The sequence below is a fragment of the Carassius auratus genome, chromosome 3, assembly GCF_003368295.1.
Source record: "Carassius auratus strain Wakin chromosome 3, ASM336829v1, whole genome shotgun sequence".
NCBI lineage: Eukaryota > Metazoa > Chordata > Actinopteri > Cypriniformes > Cyprinidae > Carassius > Carassius auratus.
Genome location: NC_039245.1, coordinates 25,756,383 through 25,782,644, shown reverse-complemented (window position 1 = coordinate 25,782,644; position 26,262 = coordinate 25,756,383). Strand labels below are relative to the sequence as shown.

General features: G+C 38.5%; 3 protein-coding genes across 3 annotated transcripts; all 3 read right to left on the bottom strand.

Annotated features, from left to right (window-relative positions):
* Positions 1 to 4,476: 4,476 nt before the first annotated feature.
* On the bottom strand, positions 4,477 to 7,419 carry LOC113052499 (aminoacyl tRNA synthase complex-interacting multifunctional protein 2-like). Its single transcript, XM_026216916.1, has 4 exons — positions 7,147 to 7,419; positions 6,479 to 6,685; positions 5,762 to 5,996; positions 4,477 to 5,117 (listed from the first exon to the last, which is right to left on the bottom strand). The coding sequence occupies exons 1-4, from the start codon at positions 7,267 to 7,269 to the stop codon at positions 4,729 to 4,731; spliced, it is 954 nt and encodes a 317-aa protein (XP_026072701.1). The 5' UTR covers positions 7,270 to 7,419; the 3' UTR covers positions 4,477 to 4,728.
* Positions 7,420 to 19,889: 12,470 nt separating this feature from the next.
* LOC113042096 (parvalbumin, thymic CPV3-like) lies at positions 19,890 to 22,064 on the bottom strand. The gene is made up of 5 exons (XM_026200676.1): positions 21,768 to 22,064; positions 21,367 to 21,431; positions 20,770 to 20,902; positions 20,410 to 20,519; positions 19,890 to 20,184 (listed from the first exon to the last, which is right to left on the bottom strand). Exons 2-5 carry the CDS (start codon positions 21,425 to 21,427, stop codon positions 20,159 to 20,161), a joined length of 330 nt encoding a protein of 109 aa, XP_026056461.1. The 5' UTR covers positions 21,428 to 21,431; positions 21,768 to 22,064; the 3' UTR covers positions 19,890 to 20,158.
* Positions 22,065 to 24,696: 2,632 nt separating this feature from the next.
* On the bottom strand, positions 24,697 to 26,262 carry LOC113052464 (parvalbumin beta-like). Its single transcript, XM_026216896.1, has 5 exons — positions 26,010 to 26,262; positions 25,528 to 25,595; positions 25,310 to 25,442; positions 25,114 to 25,223; positions 24,697 to 24,995 (listed from the first exon to the last, which is right to left on the bottom strand). The coding sequence occupies exons 2-5, from the start codon at positions 25,586 to 25,588 to the stop codon at positions 24,970 to 24,972; spliced, it is 330 nt and encodes a 109-aa protein (XP_026072681.1). The 5' UTR covers positions 25,589 to 25,595; positions 26,010 to 26,262; the 3' UTR covers positions 24,697 to 24,969.

Here is a 26,262-nt window from a genome sequence, read left to right as displayed (position 1 = left end):
TGGATTAAGGTCTGGAGATTGGGCTGGCCACTCCATAACATTAATTTTGTTGGTTTGGAACCAAGACTTTGCCCGTTTACTAGTGTGTTTTGGGTCATTGTCTTGTTGAAACAACCATTTCAAGGGCATGTCCTCTTCAGCACAGGGCAACATGACCTCTTCAAGTATTTTAACATATGCAAACTGATCCATGATCCCTGGTATGTGATAAATAGGCCCAACACCATAGTAGGAGAAACATGCCCATATCATGATGCTTGCACCTCCATGCTTCACTGTCTTCACTGTGTACTGTGGCTTGAATTCAGAGTTTGGGGGTCGTCTCACAAACTGCCTGTGGCCCTTGGACCCAAAAAGAACAATTTTACTCTCATCAGTCCACAAAATGTTCCTCCATTTCTCTTTAGGCCAGTTGATGTGTTCTTTGGCAAATTGTAACCTCTTCTGCACATGCCTTTTTTTTAACAGAGGGACTTTGCGGGGGATTCTTGAAAATAGATTAGCTTCACACAGACGTCTTCTAACTGTCACAGTACTTACAGGTAACTCCAGACTGTCTTTGATCATCCTGGAGGTGATCATTGGCTGAGCCTTTGCCATTCTGGTTATTCTTCTATCCATTTTGATGGTTGTCTTCCGTTTTCTTCCACGTCTCTCTGGTTTTGCTCTCCATTTTAAGGCATTGGAGATCATTTTAGCTGAACAGCCTATCATTTTTTGCACCTCTTTATAGGTTTTCCCCTCTCTAATCAACTTTTTAATCAAAGTACGCTGTTCTTCTGAACAATGTCTTGAACGACCCATTTTCCTCAGCTTTCAAATGCATGTTCAACAAGTGTTGGCTTCATCCTTAAATAGGGGCCACCTGATTCACACCTGTTTCTTCACAAAATTGATGACCTCAGTGATTGAATGCCACACTGCTATTTTTTTGAACACACCCCTTTCAACTAATTCAACTAATTGCCCAATTGCACAGCCTTAAGAGCGTGCATATCATGAATGCTGGGTCTTGTTTGCTTTCTGACAATCTACTGAACCTACTGGTAACTTGTTTGCCACGTAGCAATAAAAAAATATACGAAAAACCTTGATTATTCTGGTTAGTCACATTGTACTGCTATTATTTTGAACAATACTGTAAATTCCACAACAGAAAATAATCCACCATTTCTCAAATTTACCAAGGACAAATGGTTTGAAAAATTGATGGAGAATAGAATAGAATAAAATAGAATGGGCTTAATCATCTGGTTTAGAAAAATAAAAATAGAATAGCATAGACTGAATAGAAGCACCCCTAAGAAACTACTTAGGACAAGTTTGGAAAATATAAAATAGAATCGAATAGAATCCAGCATCCCTGTGAACGTACAGTACAGCACATAGGAAAAGTAGTTTGAAAATTTAGAATAGAATAGAATAGAATATATAATATATTATATTTTAACCTAAATAGGACAAGCTGTTTGGAATTTGGAAAATAGAATAGAATAAAATTAATATAATTGGCTGCAGCATCCCTAAGAATCTACTAGGACAAGCAATTTGGAAAATGGAGAACAGAACAGAACAGAATAGAATAGAATAGAATAAAAATAGAATAGAACAGAACAGAAGAAAACAGAATAGAACAGAACAGAACAGAAAATAATAGAACCCAGCATCCTGGAGAACCTACAAATGAAAAGTAGTTTGGAAAACAGAATAGAACAGAACAGAACAAAATAGAATAGAACGCATCATCCCTGTGTATCTACACTACAGAACATAGGGAAAGTAGTTTTGAAAATGAAGAATATAATAGGATAAGATAGGATAGGATATAGAATTCATTATAACCTACAGTAAATAGGACAAGCTGTTTGGAATTTGGAAAATAGAATAGAATAAAATTAGTAGAATTGGCTGCAGCATCCATGAGAACCTACTTAGGACAAACAGTTTGGAAAATGGAGAACATAATAGAATAGAACCGAATGGAATAGAACCAAAAAGAATAGAATCCAGCATCCTGGTGAACCAACAAATGAAAAGTAGTTTGGAAAATAGAGAACAGATGAGAATAGAACAGATTAGAATAGAATATAATCCAGCATCCCTGTGAACATACTGTACAGTACATAGGAAAATTAGTTTGGAAAATTAACAATAGAATAGAATAGAATAGAATAGAATAGAATAGAGAATCCATTATAACCTAATTAGGACAAGCTGTTTAGAATTTGGAAAATAGAACAGAATAAAATTAGTAGAATTTGGCTGCAGCATCCCTGAGAACCAAAGGACAAGCAGTTTGGAAAATCCAGAATAGAATAGAATAGAATAGAATAGAATAGAATAGAATAGCATCCCAGAGAACATACATAGGAAAAGTAGCTTGGGAAATGAAAAACAGAAAAGAATATCCATAGCAAAACTGACAGGTGATTGAGCATGTTGTTTTACATTACATGATTTGAGATATTAATGTCTACTTTATTATCTGTGAGGGATAAGTTACACACTGTAGTTTAATAATTAGAGCTGGGGTTTGAGGGGAAATAACCTAACACAAGTATAAGCAATAGTATTAGGAACTTATAAAAACAGATGATGACAACATAAAATCTTCTGATATGTTATTCCCTTACATGATATGCCATTTCATCTTTTAAACAACACAGCCACAGACAAAACCCCATGTGTCTTCACAGCTGAATATTGATGTATGGCGTGTAAATTAAAACACTTGAGATTGTGTTGCCAGGCTGCGTCTGTGGTAACTGAAGAGTGGTAGGTGTGAGATAAGCCTGAAGACATGTTAACACCAATTAAAGCTGCAGGGTGAGCGTCGTGCTCTTCGAGGAGACAAGCTGGACCAAAGGACAGCACTCTCACCTTAATACAGCATTCATTTGAGAAAGCACTCACTGAAAGAAGCTTCTGTGCACATTTCACCTTGACCACCATATGGGTACATCACATTTACTCTCATCTGTTTGGGGTCTTAAATCTCTTATGCTCACCAATGCTGAAAAAAACCCCAATAATAATAGAAAAGTAATACTGTGAGTTTCTAATGTAATGTATTGCTGTGATGTAAAAGCTGAATTTTCAGCATCATTACTCCAGTCTTCAGTGTCACATGACCTCAATTCTAATGAAAACACGACTTAAACGACTAGTTTTAAGCCCTCAAGTCGCATCACAGATGAGTAGAGTGTTGTTAGTGAAATCAAATAATCATTTTTTTTTATCCCTCGCCTGCAGATATGAATCCCATTATATTCCACAACAGCTTTCATGTAAATAAAACAGTCTTGACGGCTGTCAAGACCTATAGGCGTTATAACTCAACTAAAAACACAACATACATAGACGTTTGAGTATTGTAACGTGTCCCTACAGGCGTTATAGGGGGTTTTCTCATTAACATGAGAGAGAAAACTGATATTCAGCTCTACCAACACCGGGCTGATAACATTATCCTTGATTCTTTAAACGCTTTATCTTGGAAATGTGCATTTCAGTGAAAATCAAATACAGATATTCTTCTATTAAGGGGGAAAAGAGCAATATGTGTGTACAACTGAAATATAATAACTGGCCTATCATTATCTGCTGTGAAGGACAGTGTCATATTACTGTAGACAACATAATGTGACACGGTCAGTGAGGAGGATAGAGATAACCCTGATTTCACCAAGCTCCTTGTAGATCCTGGAACACCATTCACATCGCCCTAAATCTGTGTGTTGTGTGTTTACTGTGCTTAGTGGTTCAGAACATAGTCGTATGAACCTCGAAATGTAACTCGTCGGTTTGTTGTTTTGAGGATGGTGCTGCCATCCACAGGTCACAGCATGTATTACAGCGTCTTTGATTTTGATTTTAAAAAATGCCATTTTGCCTAATGTTTATATTTATAATATATATATATATATATAAACTTCTAATAATTCTTCCCACTACAATTGTTTTGCTTAACCCAGTGAAGTTACATCAAGTTTTTGTTTTTTTTGAAAGGTCTCTATTTTAATATATTTTAAAATGTAATTTATTCTAGTGATATTAAAGCTGAATTTTCAGCATCATTACCGTCACACAATCCTTCAGAAATCAGTCTCATATAGAGATTTGCTGCTCAATATATTTTAATGGAAACTGATACATTACTAAATAATGTGTAAAAACACGTACTCTCTCACTTCTGATCAATTTAATGCGTTACTTGGTAATAAAAGTATTAATTCTTAGTACGGTTTTACTTTTTAAAAGGAAGAACTTTCTTTTTTTTTGCGCAATCCTCTCGTCTAACACTCAGACACATAACAGCAATAATTCTATGTTATCCGTGTATTCGGTGTCTAGCCTGAATGAAAGTGTTTACTAGGTTTAAAGAGAAGTATCACCTCTCATATGTCTAATACCAGCAGGTCCTTGGGTTCAAATTTCAAACACACAATAGATTACGTCACAGCAACACACAACATCTTCTAGTACAATGTTTTATTAGGAAAAAGCCCTCTCTCTGAGTGTTTGCATCTATGACCCTGCTTCAGATCAACATGGCATCATCTTTAAACATCCCATATAACAGACCTGAGCTCAGTTCACACCAGATTCTGGGACGTAACAGTGTTAGCTGGCAGAACCGGTTACATTTCCCTTTTTTTTTTATTATTTAGTTTACTTAGTTCCTCTTGCACAGCTGGAGCACGACCTGCACTGATCTCCCAGCTCTCGTCACTGTAGTAATGGATACACGCAGTCGAAGTGGCCCAGGTTCTGGCAGGACTTGAGCCAGCGCTGGACGTTGACTGGAGCAGAGGAGGCCTGGCCGGCCCGCAGGACGCAGCAGGCACACACGATGTCTGCCAGAGAGAACTCCTGACCCAGAAGCCACGGGGAACGTCCCAGAGCCGCGTTCAGTGACCTCAGCACGGCCGCCCGCTCTTTACTGCCCCCCTCGGCCAGCTGGAAGACTGCCGTGTCGATCCAGCAGTCCATCTGTGTGGCGGCGACCGGGTCCTGGGGTCCGGCACCCAAGAGACGGAAGAGGAAGCGGGCCACGTTGGCCTCGCCCTCGATCGGGCACATGCTCTGCGTGTTGAACTTCATCTGCAGCTCGGACACTGAAAGCAGACGGATGATACAATAATTTAACATGACGAAATATCTGGAGCTACTGCAAATGTTACTCCTGTATCTAAATTCTTTATAACACTATATAACTACAGTTTATGCATATATATATATATATATATATATTGCACATTTAAAATTTTACTGTGCAGGATTTATCAGTGAACATAATTGCAAAGTAAAACAAGATTCGTTTTCGTAACTGTTTGTCAAAAATGCATGCACTCTTCTTTTCAGCATTTTTTTTTTTCATGTTAACTAGTTGCAGAATAGTTTCAGGAGGAGTCGTCCCCCACAATCAACAGGTCTGGCTGGTATAAACACCCATCATTCACAATCCGGTCTAGTGCTGGCGAAAGCACCCGTATTTCTGTACCACAATGATACTGCAATTTAAAAAATGTGACGCCACCAGTCTTCCAGCAGTGCAGAGTACAGACATCTGGGCAAGCACTCGGAGAGGTTTTTTGATTACAAAGCAAAACTGAACATTATAGCCAGTCCTCAAATGTTTGTAAGCTCTAAAGCTGGAATTATTTGAGATCTGATCAGTTTCACTCCGGTCACACAAGAGAACCAAGATTCCTTGAATGCACAAGACACATCAGCCCTGAATCTCTTTTTACCCTCTCACCATCTTTCCATATGAGCGTGAAGCCGAGCTGAAAGCGCTGGCGGGCGTAGCTGTCTGTGTGACGCGGGCCCAGGCAGGACAGCAGCGAGGGGGGCACAGCGCTCACCGAGGAGTGCACATGAACACTGGAGAGCACCTGGTAGCGCTGGCACAGCAGAGCATGGAGAACCAGCAGGGACAGAGGAGGACGGCCAGGGCTGGCGTTGATCACCACGTCTCTCAGCGCACCCAGGTCCTGGAGCACAACCAGACACTATTCAGCAGGACATCTTCACCAAACCATGAGGAAACAATGCAAGCTGAGCTGTGTGTAGAGCACTTTACATTCCTTCAAATGTGGTTTGATCACAATTCAAGAGTCTGAACGATCAATTAAATAACATTTGGGTTACATGCAAAGCCATGTTCAAATTTTATGGCCTTAAATGTTTTCCTGTGTGTTGAAAAGAATTGAGATTTTTTTTTAAAGGTATTGCACTGAATTTAGAAATTTCCTATAGACTTCCTTCTTGATTTAAGATTTAAGACATAATGCCCAACCCAATTAAGGCTGCCAAACAGAAACACAACAGAAAATACAAAACAGTCATCTAGGCTAACCGGACTGACATGTTTACGCTGGTTTAGTGATACAAGAAGAATACAGGAGCTGAATACCTGAGCAGGGCTGAAATATCAGATAAATATAAAGTGTCTGGCGGCGCATGTATGGCTCACCTTGCCCAGCAGGGAGTCTAGATCTGCCGTTCCTCTGAACACAGACTCAGCCGGTAGCCGTGACCCTGTGCTGACGTCCAGGTCTGCATCAGGAGAGGTCACCGTCTTCGTGATCCCGTCCACCGCTGCCTTCAGCTCGTACAGTCTCCTCAGGACCTCATCCTGACGCCCCTCCAGCCTCTCCAGAGCAGGATCCACGCCCCCGTTCTGAGACCAACACATGAGAAGAGACCGTTTACAATCCAATCTGCATGCTTACCTTCCCAAACATACAAGTGTACAGTACAAAACAGCATGAAGGTGGCATTAAACTATGTGCAAGATGACCCTAATATAAACTACAATAGATCAGTTTACCATATTATCATCATCCTCACTATGCTTTCTAGTGTGATCCATCTCCTTCCTCAGTGTTTCAGGGAGTCGTTGTTGTTAGTGGCTGGTAAACTGCAGTGTATTAAAGTGAAAGTGTGATTCCAGGAAACCTCACTTAAAAAGACCAACCTCTCGTTCAGAGTGCGAGGTACAGGAGCTGTCAATCATACTGACGAGCGCGTGCCCGCTACACCAGACAGCCATTTGTGTATTTTACGCATTTTTAACGATTAAATGTGCGATTTGAATGATGAACTGATGTGCTCCCGTGTCATATCGGTAAATTAGATTACCTGAAGCGCGTGGTCTCCGCAGTTCATCCCCTGCGCGTGGATATTCGGTGACTTGTACATGCAGGCTGGCAAATCGATCTTTATGTCACCGGGACTGACGGGCTTCACCTTGTACATGGGCATGATGACGGGTACAAACGCACGGGATCCAGATATGTTTGTTTTTGACGGGGTTTGTCGATTCCTCGACAGTCCGTCTACTAGCAGCCCGCTAACAGCAGCTGAGTAGTGAAGATGAGGCCGGCGGACGTCACTTCCGGCGAGAATGAAAGCACGCGGGTTGCTCGCACAGTGACGCCAGACGCTGATATCTGTTTGACAGATACAGATGTACAGATAGCTTTATTAATCCCCAAAGGGCAATTCAGTTTCTACAGTACACTGTCTAGACATAGCCTACAACCATTCACACAGCCATAGTATGTAACAAGGGTAACATGATAGCGTCCGGGTCCAAGGACAATTTATAAATAAAGAGACATCAAAGCAGAATAATAATAATAATAAATAAAAAAACAGAACAGATCAGTCCATAATTATTTCCTCAGCTCAATGTTTAACAGCATAATTGCTGAAGGAATAAATGATCTCCCATAACGGTTTGTCTTTCTAGGGGGCTGCAAGTAACGCCGACCGTATAAGAACAAATTCCTCACCCAAAATATGATGTTGGTTCAACAGACTTTTTACTTTTTGAAGAACACGTTTCTCCCACAGAGAATTTTGGTCGCACATTTGGATTCCAATAATTTTGGAGCAGACTTTCACAATATTATTTAAACAGTTTCGATCCTTCACTGAAATGTTACCAACCAACAAATGAAAGAAAAAGTAAGAAGGCTCTCAATTTAAGACAAATACACAGTGCACAGTATAGATTTAGAAACCCCGAAGGATTTTATCCTGCGCAATAAATGTAGCCTACTCTCTGCTGGGCCCGTTTGGCCACTGATTCAGAGTTCCTTTCAAACTTCAGTTGAGAATCAAAAACTGTACCCAGATATTTATAATAATTTACAATCTCCACATCCTCGCCATGGATCCTGCATACTGAGGTAGGCCTATTTGTCCCGTTTTTTCTAAAATCGATAATGAGTTCCTTAGTTTTAAGAACATTTAGGTCAAGAAGGCTGTCATCACACCACTTTACAAAATCAGGAAGTGCACGTCCGTGATCTGACTCTGTGCCATGGAGAAGGGACAGCAGAGCAGTATCATCAGAAAATTTAACAAGAAAACTGTCCTCTTTAAGAGACCTACAACTATCTGTGTATAAAATGAACAGTAACCGGGAAAGTACACAGCCTTGTGGGGAACCTGTGTTGGAGACTTGGGTTTCTGTGTCCTATCAGTAAGAAAGTTTAAGAACAAGGCTAAAAACTGGTCGGGCAGATTAAAATAAGAAGCAAGCCTCTCAATCAAAATGAGAGGCTGCATTTTGTTAAAAGCTGATGAGAAGTCAGCAAATAAAAGCCTGGCATGAGACTTTCTCCAGATGCTTATAAAGTGTGTCCAAAATAAAAAGCTAAGCATCATCCACACCTTTATTCCTCTGATAGGCAAATTGAAGAGAATCAAGTTTGCCCTCAACCAAGATAAGAACCTCTTCTTTTAAGGGGGGGGGGGGGGTGAAATGCTCGTTTTCACTCAATATCCTGTTAATCTTGAGTACCTATAGAGTAGTACTGCATCCTTCATAACTTTAAAAAGTCTTTAGTTTTATTATATTCATAAGAGAAAGATAGTCTGTACCGATTTTTCCCGGAGCTAAAGAATCACGAGCGCCAGTAGGCTTTTGCGTTGAGAGCGTTTGGAAGCTGTGACATTACCGTGAGGGAAAAAACATCATCCAAAACAAACCATGGCTAACAGTCAGATTCAGCCGTTTATTTATGATCCAGAATCAGATCCCGAGGCTGAAACTGAACGAGAGCAGCAGCAGCAACGACTCGCTCCGAGCGTTGCTCGAACCCGGGTCTCTGGCATCGGAGGGGACGCACTAACAAGGAGGCAGAGATATTTGAAGCAGTTTTACTCACCGCCTGCGGTTTCAACACACGATCGTGACCCTTTTTCGTTGGGACTGCATTATCCTTAAGAAATAAACGATACGCAAATCCGGCGTCAAACTGGACCTTGTTTGTAAAACAAGCATCTTCTAAATGCAGGGAACAAACACAAACACTTGCACGACTCCGTTGATGCTCTGTAAAAATAAACTCCATCCACTGGTCCCTTAATGCTGTTTTTTTTTGGTAATCTGTGCAGGGTTGTCTTGCCCTGGCAACCAAAAACACACTTCTTTTGTGACATTTCGCGACGCTCTCGCTCTGATCAGTGAATCGCTCTGATCAGTGAAGTCTGATGTGCTCTCAGTGCTCTGCTCTACGGGAGCGCGCGCTCTTCCGGGAGAAGTGCCTCAGGACCCATATAAGGAAATTCCGCTCCATCTAACGTCACACAGAGCCATACTCGAAAAAAACTTTCCTAAACTTGTGACAAACCGGAAGGAGTATTTTTGGAACAAAAATACTCCTTCAAACGTACAACTTAATTTTTGAAACTTTGTCCATGTTTAGCATGGGAATCCAACTCTTTAACAGTGTAAAAAACTCAGTATGCATGAAATAGCATTTCACCCCCCCTTTAAGATTTTCTCGAGGTTTTTTACGTAAGCGAAGTAAGTAAGCACTACGGGTCTGACATCTTGTAATTCCCTAGCTCTATTGATTTCGGTTATAGGAATAACAATAGAAGATTTCCAAATAGTTGGGAGCTTGCAGTTGTCAACACACATTTGAAAAAGATGGGAAAAAACACCACTGAGTTGTCCAGCACAGTGGTGTAACGTGTGACCACAGATAAGGTCTGGGCCTGAGGCTTTCCTCTTTTTTGTTTTCTTAAATAGAACCTCGACTTGTTCTTGAGATATTTTAATATCATTACATGGTGTCAAGGAGTTTTTCAGCCTGGAGACATCATGCATGATATCAGACGTTTCAAATCTTAAAAAAAAAAGTATTAAAAGCATCAGGCAAACAGTCATCCTGAACACTGTTAAGGCTGGTCTGCTGCTTGGGTTCATTACCATACTGATTCATTGTAGCCATTGATTTAATCCCGCGCCATGCTGACCTAAGGTCGCCATTTACATATCGTTACTTTTGGCTTTAACTATTTCAGCGCTAACCTCTCTGGATACAGACTTTATTTCCAATGAGTCACCAGTAAAAAAGCTTTTTTTTATTATTATTAATCACTGTTTTTAGATCTTTGGTGACCCATGGTTTATTGTTGGGGAAGCTGATAACGGTTTTGACTGGGATAACAGTGTCCACACAAAAGGTGACATAGAACGAAACAGTGTCCGAAAGTTCATCAATATTATCCCCACAACCGTCGAAAAAACATTTCCAGTCCGTACACTCAAAACAAGCCTGGAGGGAGGATATACTGTCCTCTGTCCAGAGCTTAACAGTTTTTGATTCTCCCTCCCGACGTCTAATACAAGGTTCATACGTTGGCACAAGGAAGATGCTGTTGTGATATGAAGCCCCCAACCCTGGCATGAGAAGAGACTTATATCCTTCCTTTACATTTCCAGCGTGGTATTTCTTTGAGTGGTTAGACAAGTCACATATTGGTCATATGTCCGCAAGACCTTATCCAAACGAACATGGTTCATATCCCCCATGTAAAATTTGGGAGCATCACTGCAAATAGTATCCAACCGCTGAGATAAATCCACAATCAGTAGCATTAGCACGGGGATGACAGTACATCAGCGTAAAAAACAGCTGAGGGAACTCACGTGGTAAATTTAACGGTCTTAAGGAGAGGGTGAGGAACTCAATATCAGGAGTTCCCTCACATGAATAATTATGTTATGTTTTGAGATTTATGAAAATTTTCACTAGGTTTGCTTAAAATGGACAGATATCAGAAGCCTCTGGTGAAGACTTGTTTTAGCCAGTTCAGCACTGGCTCAGTTGTATTTTAAAACGTTGTAGATCTGTAGCCAAATATGAATAGGAATCATGTACATGAAATTATGCATTTACTCTATGCTCTGTATCTAATATTGTATTGTATTATATTTATTATATTATATCATAGTACATTTGGGAAATATAACTGTTTTGTATGTTTACTCTCTTGTATACATTTATGCAAGATTGATTATGATATCGTATATAAGATGTATGTGGATTTATCACAGTATATTAGTTTTGATATTTAATATTTTCAGCATTCATGGTCACACTTTATATTACAGTGTTCTTGTTACTGTGTAGTATCTATGCCAATGAACTAGGTGCAGTATTTAAACATTTTTGCCAAGCTACTTGTAATTACACACTTGTACATATTTATATATTATATTATATTATATTATATTATATTATATTATATTATATTATATTATATTATATTATATTATATTATATTATATTATATTATATTATATTATATTATATTATATTATATTATATTATATTATATCATGTATTGGGATTTTTTTACAATTTATTGGGGTTTAACTAAAGTTATTTCTGTGGTTATGAACTATGTGTAATATTTTAATATTTTGTGAAACTGATTTTAATTACACACTTGTACATACATATGTGTAAAATAAACGTTTTTTTTATGGTTAAAATATATTAATTATATTGCATTATGTATTATTGCATACACTGGCATAAAATAAGACATTAAATTATCTTTTAATTTGTTGTTATGTTATGTTATGTTATTGTATGAAATGCTATGCTATGCTATGTTATGTTATTATGTCATGACATGTCATATCATGTTATGTAATGTTGTTTAGTGCTGTTAAATGATTAATCACGATTAATGGCATCCAAAATAAAACAGCTTGTTTACATTATATATGTGTGTGTACTGTGTATATTTATTATGTATATATAAAGACACACATACAGCACATATTTTGAAAATATTCACTAAATATTTATTTATTTTCAATAAATATTCTTAAATATATGCATGCATGGCTCATGTCCAGCAGAGGGCAGCACACTACAACATATAAAGGAAAGTTCAGCGAGTTTTGGTTCATCTATAACACTTCTGAACAACCTTTATATTATATATGCCCTTCGTACTTGATACACTTTACAGTTTATATCAAACACAGCTACATGAAAATAAGGAGCACACTGTGTGTATAAGCCATATTTTATATAACTTCAGGCTTTTGAGGAAAACAATAAAAAATTACCATCATTCAAGATTATTTAAAATGAGATTTTTAGTTATAATCAGTTCAAAAATATTTTGTTGACTATAAAATGTTTTGTTTGTAACCTGTGAGTGTTCAGTCATGTGGAGGACTAGTTCCTGGAGACCTTGCATGCAACCTGCTGTGCATGTAATAGTGCAGTAAATGTGTGTGTGTGTGTGTGTGTGTGTGTGTGTGTGTTGCTTCAGCACTCATCAGCTCTGGGACAGTGGTTGTGATCTGTTCTGCCACCCAAGCCCTGCGTTTGCTCCTTTACTGCTGAGCCGGTGATCTGCCCTGCTGTGTGTGATAAAAGGAGCTGTGTTTATGTGCTTGAAGGATTCATACTTATATATATTTGTAGGCATACTGATAGACTAAGTGCATAAACAGTGTACAAACAGTGATCCAGCCTTTTACCACTAGTAAAAGTGTTTATATATTGTATAGATATGTGCATGATATGTTGTGGCATCTAGAAACTCACTGATTCTTATTGTGAGTTCAACATTTAATTTGACATTATTAGAAAGTGCACTTTTTCAAAGTGTGTTTAAGTGTGTCATAATCATGAAAGTGTCTCTCGTTAAGTGGCCTTTTATTTCATTATTATCTGCAAGTATAGTTACATGCTTTTAAGACTGAAATGCACTACTCTACAAGTGTGCGTTCAGTATAATTACCTCTATTTAACAAGCTGTTAACAATTTGAGTATTTTTTCATTTTGAATAAGTGTGAGCAATAATAATAGTGACGCAACAACAAAAACCATTGAGTGGAACTGTCCAAGCAGAAAAAGTATCCCCATGTTCCCCTCCTGGTCAAGAGGAAACACTGGAGCGTCTCAAACACCACCGCCTCGCCGTCAGCAGAAAGAGAGACATTTAATTAAAACACACAGTGTCCCGACAGCTTGTTACGCTTTAATAATTCACTGTTGGGTTGGGTGAGGTCCTGGAGTTGTGAAGAACCCTGTTAGGTAACCAGAAGATCTGGTGGCCCTAGAGTCGAAACCGAACCCAACAGTGACTCAATCAGTGCGATCAAGCAGAAACTGAAGCGGAGACGGGAAACAGAGCTCGGCCTGGTTCTGTGTGCGTTTCCTTGTCAGGGTTTGACGAGGCCTGAGCTCAGCATCTCTGATCAACACAGTGTCTTTGAATCTTCACGGCGCATGTAATCTGCTCTGTGAGCATTCAGATGACTATATTGCCAACACAAGGATTTGTTTATTATCAAATGACGTATTCCTCAATATTTGAATGGTCTTTTATTGTCAAATGAAGCATTCCTCATCATTTGAATGCTTTAGCTGAATGAGCGGCCTAGAACTGACATATTGGATATTGACACGTCTGAATTTACAGATACGATTTCATCACTTGCAAAAAGCCATTTGAGGACAGTCAGTGAATAACAATGGAGAAAAAGAGCCATGCTTACTTTGATTGAATGTTTTATTGAATTTGCAAAGGCGGGGAATCCAAACACAAGTATTGCACTGATGATTTGCTGTTGATGTCATTGTGAAGTGAGGGGATGTCTGCATTTCAGTGTTTAAAGCCAAACCTGATAGGTTTAGTTGTATGATTCATTCCTGTTACCGAGTACCTTTTACACGGCTACTGTACTTGGAAGTGTGTCTATATTCTAATATTTCTATATAAGATCAGGGACCTTTTAACGTTATTATTTACAAAATGGCTGGAAAATCATCAGAAATCTACTCTGAAACACTTAAGTAGTACTTAAGTCCATTTTTATATTTCGACAATACTTGTTTTTTATGGTTAATGTGTACTGAATGTAGTGACAAGCTTTTATGGCAAACTAAAATATAATTTAATACCATTTCTATTGAAACTTGTAAGTCAAGGTTTTAAATTGAATTGTGATCGCACATTTATAATGAAAACAATCACATAATTTATAATGATGAAGTTTTAATTTAGAACAAGCACGTTAGTCAGCACTTTGAAATGAGTTTACTTTTAATTTGACATAAAGTGCACTTAAGTGTGTTTTAAGAGATATATTGGTGAAAGTGTTTTTCTGTGAATTAGTTTAAATGTCCATTTATTTCATTCATATTTTATTTGCAAGTACAGTTTTGTAATACATAATTTGGTTGCACTTTATTTTACAGTACGTGTACTAACAGTGTATTTATAGTCTACTTACAGTGTATTTATCTAAGAAAGTTCTGGTAACACAAGGAGTAGGGTTAGGTTTAGGGGTAGGTTCAGGGTTAGTACCTAGTTATTACATAGTTATTGTTATTACTATAATAAGTACATAGTATGTACATGAGGAACATGACTGTAAAATAAAGTGCAACCGATAATTTTAAGTTTTGAAGTACACTACAAGTACACACGCAGAGCACTTAAAGAAGTGCACTTACTTTTCATAAGGGTAGCTGATGTGAGCAAACTCATTTTGATATCTTTGATCTTAAATGTTAATATTTTGAAATATTATACAGATTGTTTTATAATTTTACTGAACATGGCCGAATGTTTCATGGTGACACAAACCATCAAATACTACAAACATCTCAGAATCCATCAAAACCATTACTTTCTGATGACTTGCCAGTTTTGCATGTTCATGTTTCGTGTTGGCAACATCAGCTCAAGCCAAAGTAGTAAAGTTACTTATCAAGAAATCTCTTATGATTTCCGTATTTGGAAATAAGACACACAGTGTCCTGAATAAGAAGACTGACCCGTATCAGAGCTGTACCCTTGGCTGAGATTTCTCATAAAGCATAAGCGTCAGTATGTCACCCTAATCAGACATTAAACAATAGCAGCTGACCCGCTGGCCAGAAGCCCATGCTGAATAATGCATGCATTATTGAATCCACCCAACCTTTATCTTCCACAACACTTAAAACCTTTATGACGCTCATGCTCTTTCAGGACTCAGGCGAGTCCAAATCAAATCAGATCTGAATAATAACACGGCCTGCAGCAGCTAATCCCCTTCATCCAAATCTGTAATTATTGCTTTTCGTACTTCATACGCCATCTATAGCCGAAACAAACACCCTGGAGCTGTGAACTAGCTGTATTATCATGGAGGATGAGGTGCCCATTAAAGATTCAGAGACCTTTAATAAGTAAGACGACCCTGACACTTCTTCCTTGCTATGAGTTTTTGGTGACAAAGAAGCGAGGTGCATCAATTATTGACCAGCCGAGAGACAGCAGACACAAGACGCTGGAACAGTACGTCTATCTACGGCCATCACCCCACCAGACCAGTTAATTGCCAGGGCGGGATAAAAGAAATTCAGCCAGCATTACTTATTCACATCATTCTTTTGCTGCCTTGATTAGATATGCTCATCAAATCTCGCTGGGAAGCCCTGGTCGAGTTTCAGATGATAATCCCACCCAGGGCACACCACGGACTCGAATCCAGGGCACCCGATCTCACCCCTTTCTTGAGGTTTCTTCATGGCCCCATGCATGACTGAGATGTCAAGTGCTCGGGCCTCATCTATTGATAAAAAGCATTTGATACTGTTTACCGTAGCTTAGGTTAATTACATGGGATTATCATTAAATGTGCATTGTAGTCGCACTGAACCGAGGTTACATAGGTGCAGTGGTTAATAATGCACTAGACTGTGCAAGAACGGAGGCGAAATGTTGCACGACTGTTTAAAATGCGGACACAAGAATGAAAATGAGACAATAAGTGTCACATTTATAGTGGAGTGTATCAATGTTTTCTATAAAATAGTGTTTTAAATATATGATGTTTGAATAAATGTGCTAGGGGTGACGAAGACAATTATCTGTGAACATTTCTGTAAAGATTCCTTGTGTTATGTTGCGGGTCAAATTTGACCCGAATTGATTTTTGAGATGTCGGAGATACTGGTAAACAGGGTTTGTCTCATTTAGGATCACGAATATGCATGCAAAGGTTGGATGCTTTGATGTGGACTGTGTTTATCACAATTATGACGTTCGCAAGTACATTCGATCCACATATTTCATAGTTAGATGGCAACTAAGTAGAACCAATTTTCTTGTCAATTCCAAGTTGTGCCAAGTTTCGATTTCTCCAGTGGTAAGTAGTATCACACAACTCTGACAGAACAGAAACTCAATGACGTCAAGGCTGTAATGCGATTGATGTCATCTTAAGGCACATGTGAACCAAACTGGCCGTTACACTTTCTTTAATGATAGAGACACAGACCCTGGTATTTCAGTGTACTCTCAGAATGACACAGAAAATTGATCATTTAGCAGGGAATCGAATCCACAGAGCTTCAGCAAAGCACACGGAATAAATGCTTTTACAAACTCCTTCCAAAAAACAAAACGTATAATACTATTCGATAATATGTTCTCATGTTTAGTTTTTACGGAGCCATGCACATGACATGCAAGAAAAAATAAATAAATTGTGTGTTTACTTATTCGTTCCCTCGATGTACTATTGCGTTCCCTCGATTTGCTAAATCGTGCGCACAATTTATAAATAGAGTAAAGGAAACAGTAAATCAAGGGAACGCAATAGTAACGTGTGCACGTTTTAGTACACTGAGGGAACGAATTAGTAAATCGTGCACACAAAATTTAGCCTATTATTTTTTCCTGCATGTCATGTGCGGGGCTCCGTAAGTTTTTTTGTAATGTATGATAACTATTAATGTTGAACTTTACTGATTCTACCTGATTTATTTGGTTTTGCTTTTCTTCTATTGATTTATACCGAATCCAGTATAAACAGGTAGTCTATTTAAACCATCACAATTGAAATCATACTCAGAACTTGAATGTAATATGTACATGAAATAGCTGACAACCTCAGAAAATCTCAGAATTCTCCAGTATTTGATGTCATTTTATAGAAGCTATGTGTTTGGAGAGTAAGGTAATCATGCTGTAAAACACAGTAAGTTCATTATGAGTACTCAGAAACAAGCGTGTTGGCTAAACATGCTTAGCAGCAACACATTCAGTAATTTGTGAAAACAACAAAAAATGTCTTTTTTCCCCCTTCTTTCACTCCCTCTACAGCCTGAGAATGTACAGTAAGCCTAATAATACTGTCCTGCCACAGCTGTCCCATTCACCCGTCCTCGTCACATGATCCCTCTACTGCCCGAAGAGTCAGCTTGGACCTGACGTCTCCGATATCCTTCCTGTTTACAAGTCACTGTTTCTGACCATTTAGGGGTCATGATCGATTGTATCCCTGAATAGTGGTCTCTATGACTTTCCCAGCCCTATATATCCCAGCATTGCAGCATGCACCTCATTTACAGCCACTGTAAGTGCATTTTCTGCATTATTTATTTTCATAATCATTTAAGGCATTTATTTGACAACAGATTATTAATAATAATCAGTCTTAGCTCAATTAAAAAATAATCAAAACGTTTTAAATTAATCAGAATTTGCTTATTAATGAACCATAACTGATAAACACATACAGTATAGACAAAGTGTATTTCATTTAGCACTTTTACGTTAATGATTGTTTTATTTATAATGTACATAAATAAAATGAATGCAATCTAAAACTTGCCTTTATGTATATATCATGCTATTTCAACAACAACAACAACAAAAGAAAAAACATCAAATTTGAAATGTAACGCAGGGAATTCTGGGAATGTCAATTTACGGTAAAATATACCTTCTTTTTCAATTCCAAAAATGGTATGCTACTGTAAAATTAATGTCTAATATTGTTTTTCACCGTATATAGTTGGGGAATTTACCGTTAACCATTTAACAGGTTGGTACTGTAGCATTTTTACAGTCTTTTACCGTTAAATTCACGGTAATTTTATACAGTGTAGAAAGATGACAGAACTGTCCCTTTAAACACTGGGACAGCTGATGTAAATTTTAATTAAATCTCCTAAGAGATCCCACATTTTAAAGGGTATAAGTGGCATGAAATTGAGATCCACAATGCAAATCATGTTATTAATAATGCTGTGTCTCACCACAATATTTAATATTACATTTTAAATTATTGTCATTAATCAGATTACAGCTTACAGAAACCAATGCTTTTAGAAAAACAGATAATGCCCTCGCAGAAAAAATTACCAGCACAATTTTCCACTTCCTTAATGGAAAAACACAATTCCTTCATATTAGCTCCGGACATTCGGCAGAATGTTTACAGTGTAAAAAATCGACAAATTACCAAATTGTTCGTGAAATCAATGGAGAAAATGTAATTCTCAATCGTAAACATCATTTAGTTGAGTTAAGAAAAAAAAAAAAGACTAAACATATAGCAAAATTAAATACGGTATTTTATTGTAAGAAACATCCGTTACTGTTTCTTGTAAAATCCTTGCACTGGTTCACGGTGCATGAGCGTGAAGCTGAACTGCACTCATACACAGGCTGTTAATGTCAGGGTGTGGTGTCTAGGGGTCAACATGCTCGCTCTAATTCTAGGTCCTGTGGTGTAATTCTCAGCTATTAAAGTCCACAGTGAGCTGACTGTTTGGAAAACATGCATTTGTGTAGAAAATGCATTCACACAGAGAGGCTGAATTACAGTATACTGTATGCTCATCCAGAATTCTCCACCAACGATTGACGGCAACAGGAAGGACGACCATAACGAACTAAACACGGGTTAGAGGTTAAGCAGTCATGTAGCAGACACTTTCAAACTAGCAATTTTACAACACTTAAGGGTCAGTGCTTTGAAGGTTTAACCACTACACCAAATACAACATACATCACCCCAAAAACTGTGTGCGTCTGGACTCCATCAGCATCAAGGGTTTTCACATTTTCGTGAAGCAGCTAAAACTAATTCCACTTTAGCTTTATCCACTGCTATCATACCTTAGTAAATCCATGTTTAAACTGTTTTGACCTGTGCGTGCTAACTGATGATTGACAGCAGCCATAGTTCTCCTAATAATATTTGTTATTAATCACACATTGCCTTTGCACATTGTTTGTTCGTGTTAAACATAAGCACAATATGCTCTAGCTAAGATAAACCCCTGATATTAGCAATGTAAAGCTCCAAGCTTTTAGAAAGGGTTCGTTTCATGGGTATATCATTTCACTATTTCTGACAGCAGTTATTGTTTGATTAATTGTTTTAGTTAATTTATTATGAATACATATAAGATATAATTAATTAATAAAATGTTTTATTAAATATTTCCAATATTTATTTATTTAATGTAAGTCTTGTTTGCTCTTCATTAATAATTACTAATTTTATTAATACACAATTTTATTAATACATTGTAATCTTGGATCTTGCAATCAGAAAATGTCAGTAGTTTTGCATGTAATTTTCTATCACATTTATATTTCATGTCATTTCAGGCCTTTTTTATGCATATTTTGTGAGCTGACACATCTGTCCAAAGACAGTACTTTTAATCATGTTTTTGGCACAAACTCATCTTTATTGTGAAGTGCTACTGTAATTCAGGTCCCGTGCTCACCTCTTCAGCATTTTATGGAACGGAAATAACACAGACAACATGTGAAATATTTTGAGCCATTTATTTATTCACTTCATTAATAATTTTCAGGTAGTTTTACATTTGGTCAGTGCCCATGTGCGCCCCCTCTACATATTCAAAAATCAAATAAAATCTGTGCAGTGTGTACGCTGTGCGTCTGTCGAGTGTGGACTCTATTGACCAGGGGGTCCCCGGGAGCCAAAAAACCTGAATTGACCTGCTGAATTGAAATGAAATCTGAGTACAAGAGAGGGGAGAGATGTGTACCGATCATTCAGGACAAAACCATCGCCTGGAATTCTGCAAGAGATCACAGACACAATTCACGCACGTGAGCTGAAATCCATTCATAATTCGCTCAAATAAACGACTTACAATCATATAAAGCAGAAAAATCCACTATAAACATGACATGCATATTTCAATTATCACATAGACGTGAAGCGACAATCGAATGGAAACGATCAGGAAACTGTCTGTGTTTAATTATAAATGATGGAAATCTAATATAAAAGCCACAGTTACCATCCACTCCGATCTTGCCATCGCTGTCATCGTCAGCTGCTGATAAGAAAGCCTTTGTCTCTTTGTCGGTCAGTACACGAGCTCCAGCTGAGAACCGCTGCAAGAAAAACCTGCAACCACATCAGAAACAGCATCAGCGAGGGAAAGACACGATGCATTCAAAGCAGGAGGATAAAGTGTCTTTCCTAATTAAAAGGCCGTGGCCGAATGCATAGAAACGGACTGTTGTCAGGCTAGGTAATCCCTGTCTGTTTCTGAACACTTCATTATTCATGTGCACGCAGAGCCTAGTAAGATAAAAGGCGGATTGATCCTGGATTGATCTTCTATGAGGCTTTAAATGCAGGGTAAAGTTCCTACTTGAGCTCTTCCTCCTCGATGAATCCGCTGGCGTCGTTGTCCAGGATGTTGAAGACATTCTTCACTTCCTGAGGGCTTTTCTTCGTCAGACCACACAGCTGGAAGAACTTTCTGGGGTTGAAGGAGTCAGGAGCTGGAAGAAGACCAGGGAACAATCAATTAAAACGAGCAGCTGGAGGCAGATGGTCAAGCACAAACTTAAGAAATAAACGCATTTTCGGCATTCAATTCGTAATTTACTGATGAGGCCACGAACATCTAACGACAAGACGTTTCGGTGTTCTTCCAAACACCATCTTCAGGTGTTAAAACACTCTGGCACACATACACGTGAGTCACATGACCTGCAAACATGTAGAAGTCACATGACTAGCAAGTTTTGCTTGTCAGAGCTGCCGGTATTCCCTGTCGTCCCCCTCCTCGTCTGGCAGCGGAGCCCCTTGATCTCTCCATGGCACAGTTTCTAAAACAGCATTATAGGCATCGGACAGATGATGTCTTAACCCCTAACCCCCCTCCTCTTTTCAGTGAGGGACGCCTCCTGTCCGCTGTATCCTCACCTCATGATCATGTTATGATCACGGTCATGTCTCCTACCTTGACAGTCCTTGAGCGCGCTGTCGATGGCGTCGGCGGAAAGGACAGATGAGAGTGACATGGTCCTTAAGAAGAAGAAGAAGAAGAAGAAGAAGAAGAAGAAGAAGTGCAGGTTGAAATACTTCATCAATCTTCACAAGCGGCTACAATATGCCATAATAGGCTAGATTTAAATAAAGCTTGCTTGGTTAAACAGAAACGGTGTTCCTGAGAATAATTTCCATCTAAATGAAGATATATAGATGGATAGATAGTTCATCTACATGCAGCATTGGTGCAATTGTCATTAATAAATGCATGCAATTTGAGTATAATTCTCCTAAAAGTAAGCCTTAGGAAGTATGCAATATGCTATAAAGCACCTAAAGAGCCTGATCCGCTGGCGAGGAGCTGTGACTCACCTCAGTGAAGTTCTCCCGGCAGGCGAGTCAACAGAAGTAAGGCTGAGCGGTGACTGCGGCTCTGTCCAGGTGCGCTTTATATAGATCTGAAGGCAGTGACAATGGCTGATTCTTGAGTTACCTGTCTGTGGATCAAATTCTAGCTGCCAGGCCCTGGCTCAAATTACTCACCTAACTAATTAACCTGTACTATTTATATCTGTTTGACTTGTGTGTGTGTGTGTGTGTGTGTGGGACAGCCCTCAGACATCTGTGACGTCCTTGTATAAGGCAAATTAAGTAATAAATGCTTTGCTGTCTACCTCCCATCCTACATCAGAGTCCACACATCACAAAAGCGCTCGCACTCGTTCACCTCTGTCTCACGTACATCCGATCCTCCTCTCAGGCCCTCCCTCTTTCCCTTCTGCTTTACATGAGGTCATCCTAAACTTCTCATTAGAATATAAGTCTTCTTTTTTATTGCATTTCTATTTGAAGGTGGGGATGTCCTGCTTTATTTGCTTTAATTGATTGCTTCTAGATCCGCTTCTATTACTATATAAATCCCATAATCTGCACTGTATTTTTGAGTTTTGGGATTTTTGACTCCATAATCTGCTCCATATTGTCTTTCTGGACAGATGGGACCCCGTAAGCCACTGATCACCAGATGCAAAACTAATTCATAGGTATAGCTGTGGACGGTGTGTGTTGTCAGAGAGTTTATCCTCCTCATTTCACCCTTCACAGGCAGACGAACAGCGAGCTGTCATTTTTCCTCTGCTGATTCAGGGATACAAGGTCACCTTGTGATTGGTGCCCAGCAGCACGCTGTAATCAATGTTTCAAATGCACCTGTTAGACGCATGCATTATGTAAGAGGGTGCAGTATGTCACTACTTTACGGTTTCAAGTACAGGAAAAGAAAAGGAAAGAAAAAAATGGACACTGCCTAAGTTGTTGTCACTAAAGCCCATGTTGCAATTAATTGGAAGTGTTGTTTCCATCAGAGTGATGGGGTTACAGAGAGCATCCTTCATATGTGTGTAACAGATACCAGTTTTTCTTGTTTGACACAGATATAGTTTTTTTTTTTTTTGTTATATTGTCTCATGCTGCAAAGGTTTCAAACAGAAAAAATGTGAATAAACTGTATTGGTTATATGTGTCAATGCATGCATTAATGACAGCTTGCACGTTTGCATCAAAACATCTTTAATTTAGATTTTTCTCCAGTTTCTCCATTTTATACTGCATGCATAAATGGCAAAGATTTAGCAGTTGGTTTTAGAAGTCAATACTTTTATCCTACAGTGCATTAAATTGATCGAAATGGCATTAAATATATTTATAATGTTAAAATATAGTCAAAATTACTTCCATTGCAAAACTATTTAAATTTTTACACCTTTTTTTATTTATTTATCAAAGAAATCAATAGTGAGCATAACATACTTATTTTAATATTTAATTATTTATTTGAACAGGTAAATTTTTTTTCTTATTTTTTAAATGCATCCTTGCTAAATGAAAGTATAGATTTTTTTTATAGTATTGATACCAAACTTTTAAACGGTGGTGTATTTCATGTCAACATATAATGTTGATCAGTATTATATAGTACACTTTATTCGAGTAGTTTTACTTTGAATGTAGCCTATCTGTCATTATTATATATTTTATATGAGTCAATGTGGCACGCGGCACACCAGCTGGCATTGACTTTTATAAGCGCGCTCACTGATTGACAGTCATGATTGAGTGCCTCACAAAAGACTGCGTTAATGCACGCTCGCCCAACTATTGAGTTGCATTTAAATTCATTAGGACGAGGTGTTTGCTGTGACATGCTTCGGGACAGTCCATGCGTGGGATAACCCAACGTGATGCAAAAAGAGAAACCCAAGAGCCTGAGGCCGACAGGGACACCGGATCCAGAGGTGCTACTTACCCTGTAACACTGATGTCATGGGCCATGATGATACCGCGCATCCTATACGGTTACCGAGCGAGATTCATTTACCTGTTCTTATATTCTCTGCAGGCACTAAGTTACACTACTCTGACCTCTGGTATCTTTTCTGGCCACTTTTAGTGTGTCAGAGGCTAACTAGTCTAGCATGCTACTCTTCAGCAACTACACTCGGAAAAAAAGTGCAAAATCTGTACTCTTAGGGACACAACAGATATCTTTGTACCTCTTAAAGACACTACTACTACTCTAAGGTACTAATATGCATCTTTTTTTTTGGGGGGGGGGGGGGGAATAAGGTGCAAATATGTTCCTTTAAGCGTGCTGCATTTAAAAAAAAATGTAAATACATTTTAAATTTAAAAAAGTGTGCAATTATTATTATTTATTTTACAATTAGCAATTTGCTGTATCTTGTGCGTACACTTTTTCAAAAGCTTACAAAGGATTTTGCATAACAATGTATGCTTTTACTACTATTTACTACTAAGTGTGAAGTTACGCCATCTAGTGGAACAGTTCAGTTAAAACACACGCTCGTGATAGAAGTTTATTAATTTATTTAAACAGATTGGGCTGTTGATCAAAAATTATAGTCCTTGTAATAGTTTATTAATATTTTATTATACATTTTTTGATCAATTAAATTCATTCATTCTGTATACATTTCTTAAAAAAATAGAAATCCACTATTTTAAATCGATTAAAATTAATTATTTGAGCAGCTTTGTCTTATTAGTGAGTAATTCTAATCATTGTCAACCTAAATATAAGTCTAGATATTTCACATATGTAGTAAAACTGAATTATAAACGGTTATTATAATAAACAGGCCATTAATAATGCGTTTAATTATTTTTGCATTTTCATGACAGTGATTCCAAATATCCCACTAAATAAATGTCCTTTTTATTTTCATTTTCTGAGCTGGAAATGTGGTGCAGTGTGGTTTGAGAAGAAACCAAAAGAAGTCTGTATTGAAAAAGAATATTTATTCTTTTCTTATCGTCCGTTCCCGTGAAAGTGCATCAGGTTTAACAGTAAGCAAAGTTCATATTTAAGACAGGAGACACAACCGCTACATTCACAGTCATCGTTTTGACAGTGTGCTGCATGGGAGGAAAACTTCTCATAAGCATCATGTGTAAAAAAAAAAGAAATTAATCATTATTTATAGTAAGATGAAAATGGGAGGTCTTGGGCAAAGTTGTTCCGTCAGAGCAAGAGGTGTTGTTGGTCAGAAGCAATTTATGCCTTAACCAAGGCAGTGAACTCTGTTGGAAAGAAACACACAACGTGTTAAAATCAATCTAACCGGTGCATGCATGCTACAGAAAGCATATTAAGTTGCATTTCAGATATCCACAAGGCAGACGAGTGAATGTGACGGACCATCAACTCCGATCTTGCCGTCGCCATCAGAATCTCCAGCCTTCAGGAAAGTCTTGGTCTCGCCGTCAGTCAGTGCCCTGGCATCAGCCTTGAAGTTCTGCAGGAACAGTCTGCGCATGCACAATTCACCAGGGTTCATGAGAACAGAGACTTCATCGAAGGGGTTCAAAAGCTCTCAATCAGATCGTGTTCTTACTTGAGTTCCTCCTCCTCAATGAAGCCACTCTTGTCCTGATCAATGATGGCGAAAGCCTTCTTCACGTCGTCAGCAGACTTGCCGCTCAGACCGACCTTGGTGAAGAAAGCCTTGTGGTTGAAGGAGTCAGCAGCTGCGTGGGGAACACAGGAGACTGATCAATGCACGCTTTAATGCGAGACGGCGTGTAAGAGATCTGTTCGCTCATGGTGTCTCACCCTTGCATGCCTCCAGTGCTGCAGCGATGTCAGCGTCGTTCAGGACTCCGGCGAATGCCATCTTTTAGCTAAAAACGGGAAATATTACACACAGCTTTCATTGCTTGATCTGCCAAAGCTCAAATGCATGTCTACTCCATAATAAGGCCATTATTTAACAGTGATACGGTTAATATCTGACATCGTTTAATCTAATACCATTTCTTTTTTTTCTTTTTTTATTGCATCATCTCAACCATGCAAATCCAATAAAAAACAGCATGTTTTTTTTATTGTTACGAGGATGTTAAATCCAAAAGAGCGGTGTGTGTGTGTGTGTGTGAACACGAGATCCTCTTAAAATAAACCACCAGAAGGCGAAAACAATCCCATAGCTGATTCAGATGAGGAGAAAATTTAGGATGCAAGCTGCTCCGAAACGATCCAGGATGTACCAGTCCAGTTTTCTCCATAGATAGACTGGGTCCTCTGTGCAAACTCACCTCTTTTGTCTTTTGGTGCTGAAGGTAGTTTCAGAAGACTGGAGCTGTGAACTGCAGTGATCTCCGGGCCCCCGATCTCCCCCTTATATACCTTCAGCCACTCCAAATATGAAGTATAATGTAATAGACACCCGCCGGCCGAGGGGCCAGTTGACATGCGCCCAGCAGCCACACTGTACTATATTTATCTTCAAAAATGAAGATGCTTAAAAAGGTGCGTTTGAAAAAAATGTCCATCGTATACTTGCATGCT

Bases quoted from the DNA above. Each gene is read 5' to 3' on its own strand.
- LOC113052464 (XM_026216896.1), bottom strand. From the start codon at position 25,588: ATGGCATTCGCCGGAGTCCTGAACGACGCTGACATCGCTGCAGCACTG. The intron at 25,443-25,527 runs GTGAGACACCAT...TTCCCCACGCAG, and splicing joins AGCACTGGAGGCATGCAAGG to CTGCTGACTCCTTCAACCAC. The intron at 25,224-25,309 runs GTAAGAACACGA...GTGCATGCGCAG, and splicing joins ATTGAGGAGGAGGAACTCAA to ACTGTTCCTGCAGAACTTCA.
- LOC113052499 (XM_026216916.1), bottom strand. From the start codon at position 7,269: ATGCCCATGTACAAGGTGAAGCCCGTCAGTCCCGGTGACATAAAGATC. The intron at 5,997-6,478 runs GTGAGCCATACA...GTTGTGCTCCAG, and splicing joins TAGACTCCCTGCTGGGCAAG to GACCTGGGTGCGCTGAGAGA. The intron at 5,118-5,761 runs GTGAGAGGGTAA...GTCTGCTTTCAG, and splicing joins CACGCTCATATGGAAAGATG to TGTCCGAGCTGCAGATGAAG.
- LOC113042096 (XM_026200676.1), bottom strand. From the start codon at position 21,427: ATGTCACTCTCATCTGTCCTTTCCGCCGACGCCATCGACAGCGCGCTC. The intron at 20,903-21,366 runs GTAGGAGACATG...GTCTTCTTCCAG, and splicing joins CGCGCTCAAGGACTGTCAAG to CTCCTGACTCCTTCAACCCC. The intron at 20,520-20,769 runs GTAGGAACTTTA...ATGTGGTTGCAG, and splicing joins ATCGAGGAGGAAGAGCTCAA to GTTTTTCTTGCAGCGGTTCT.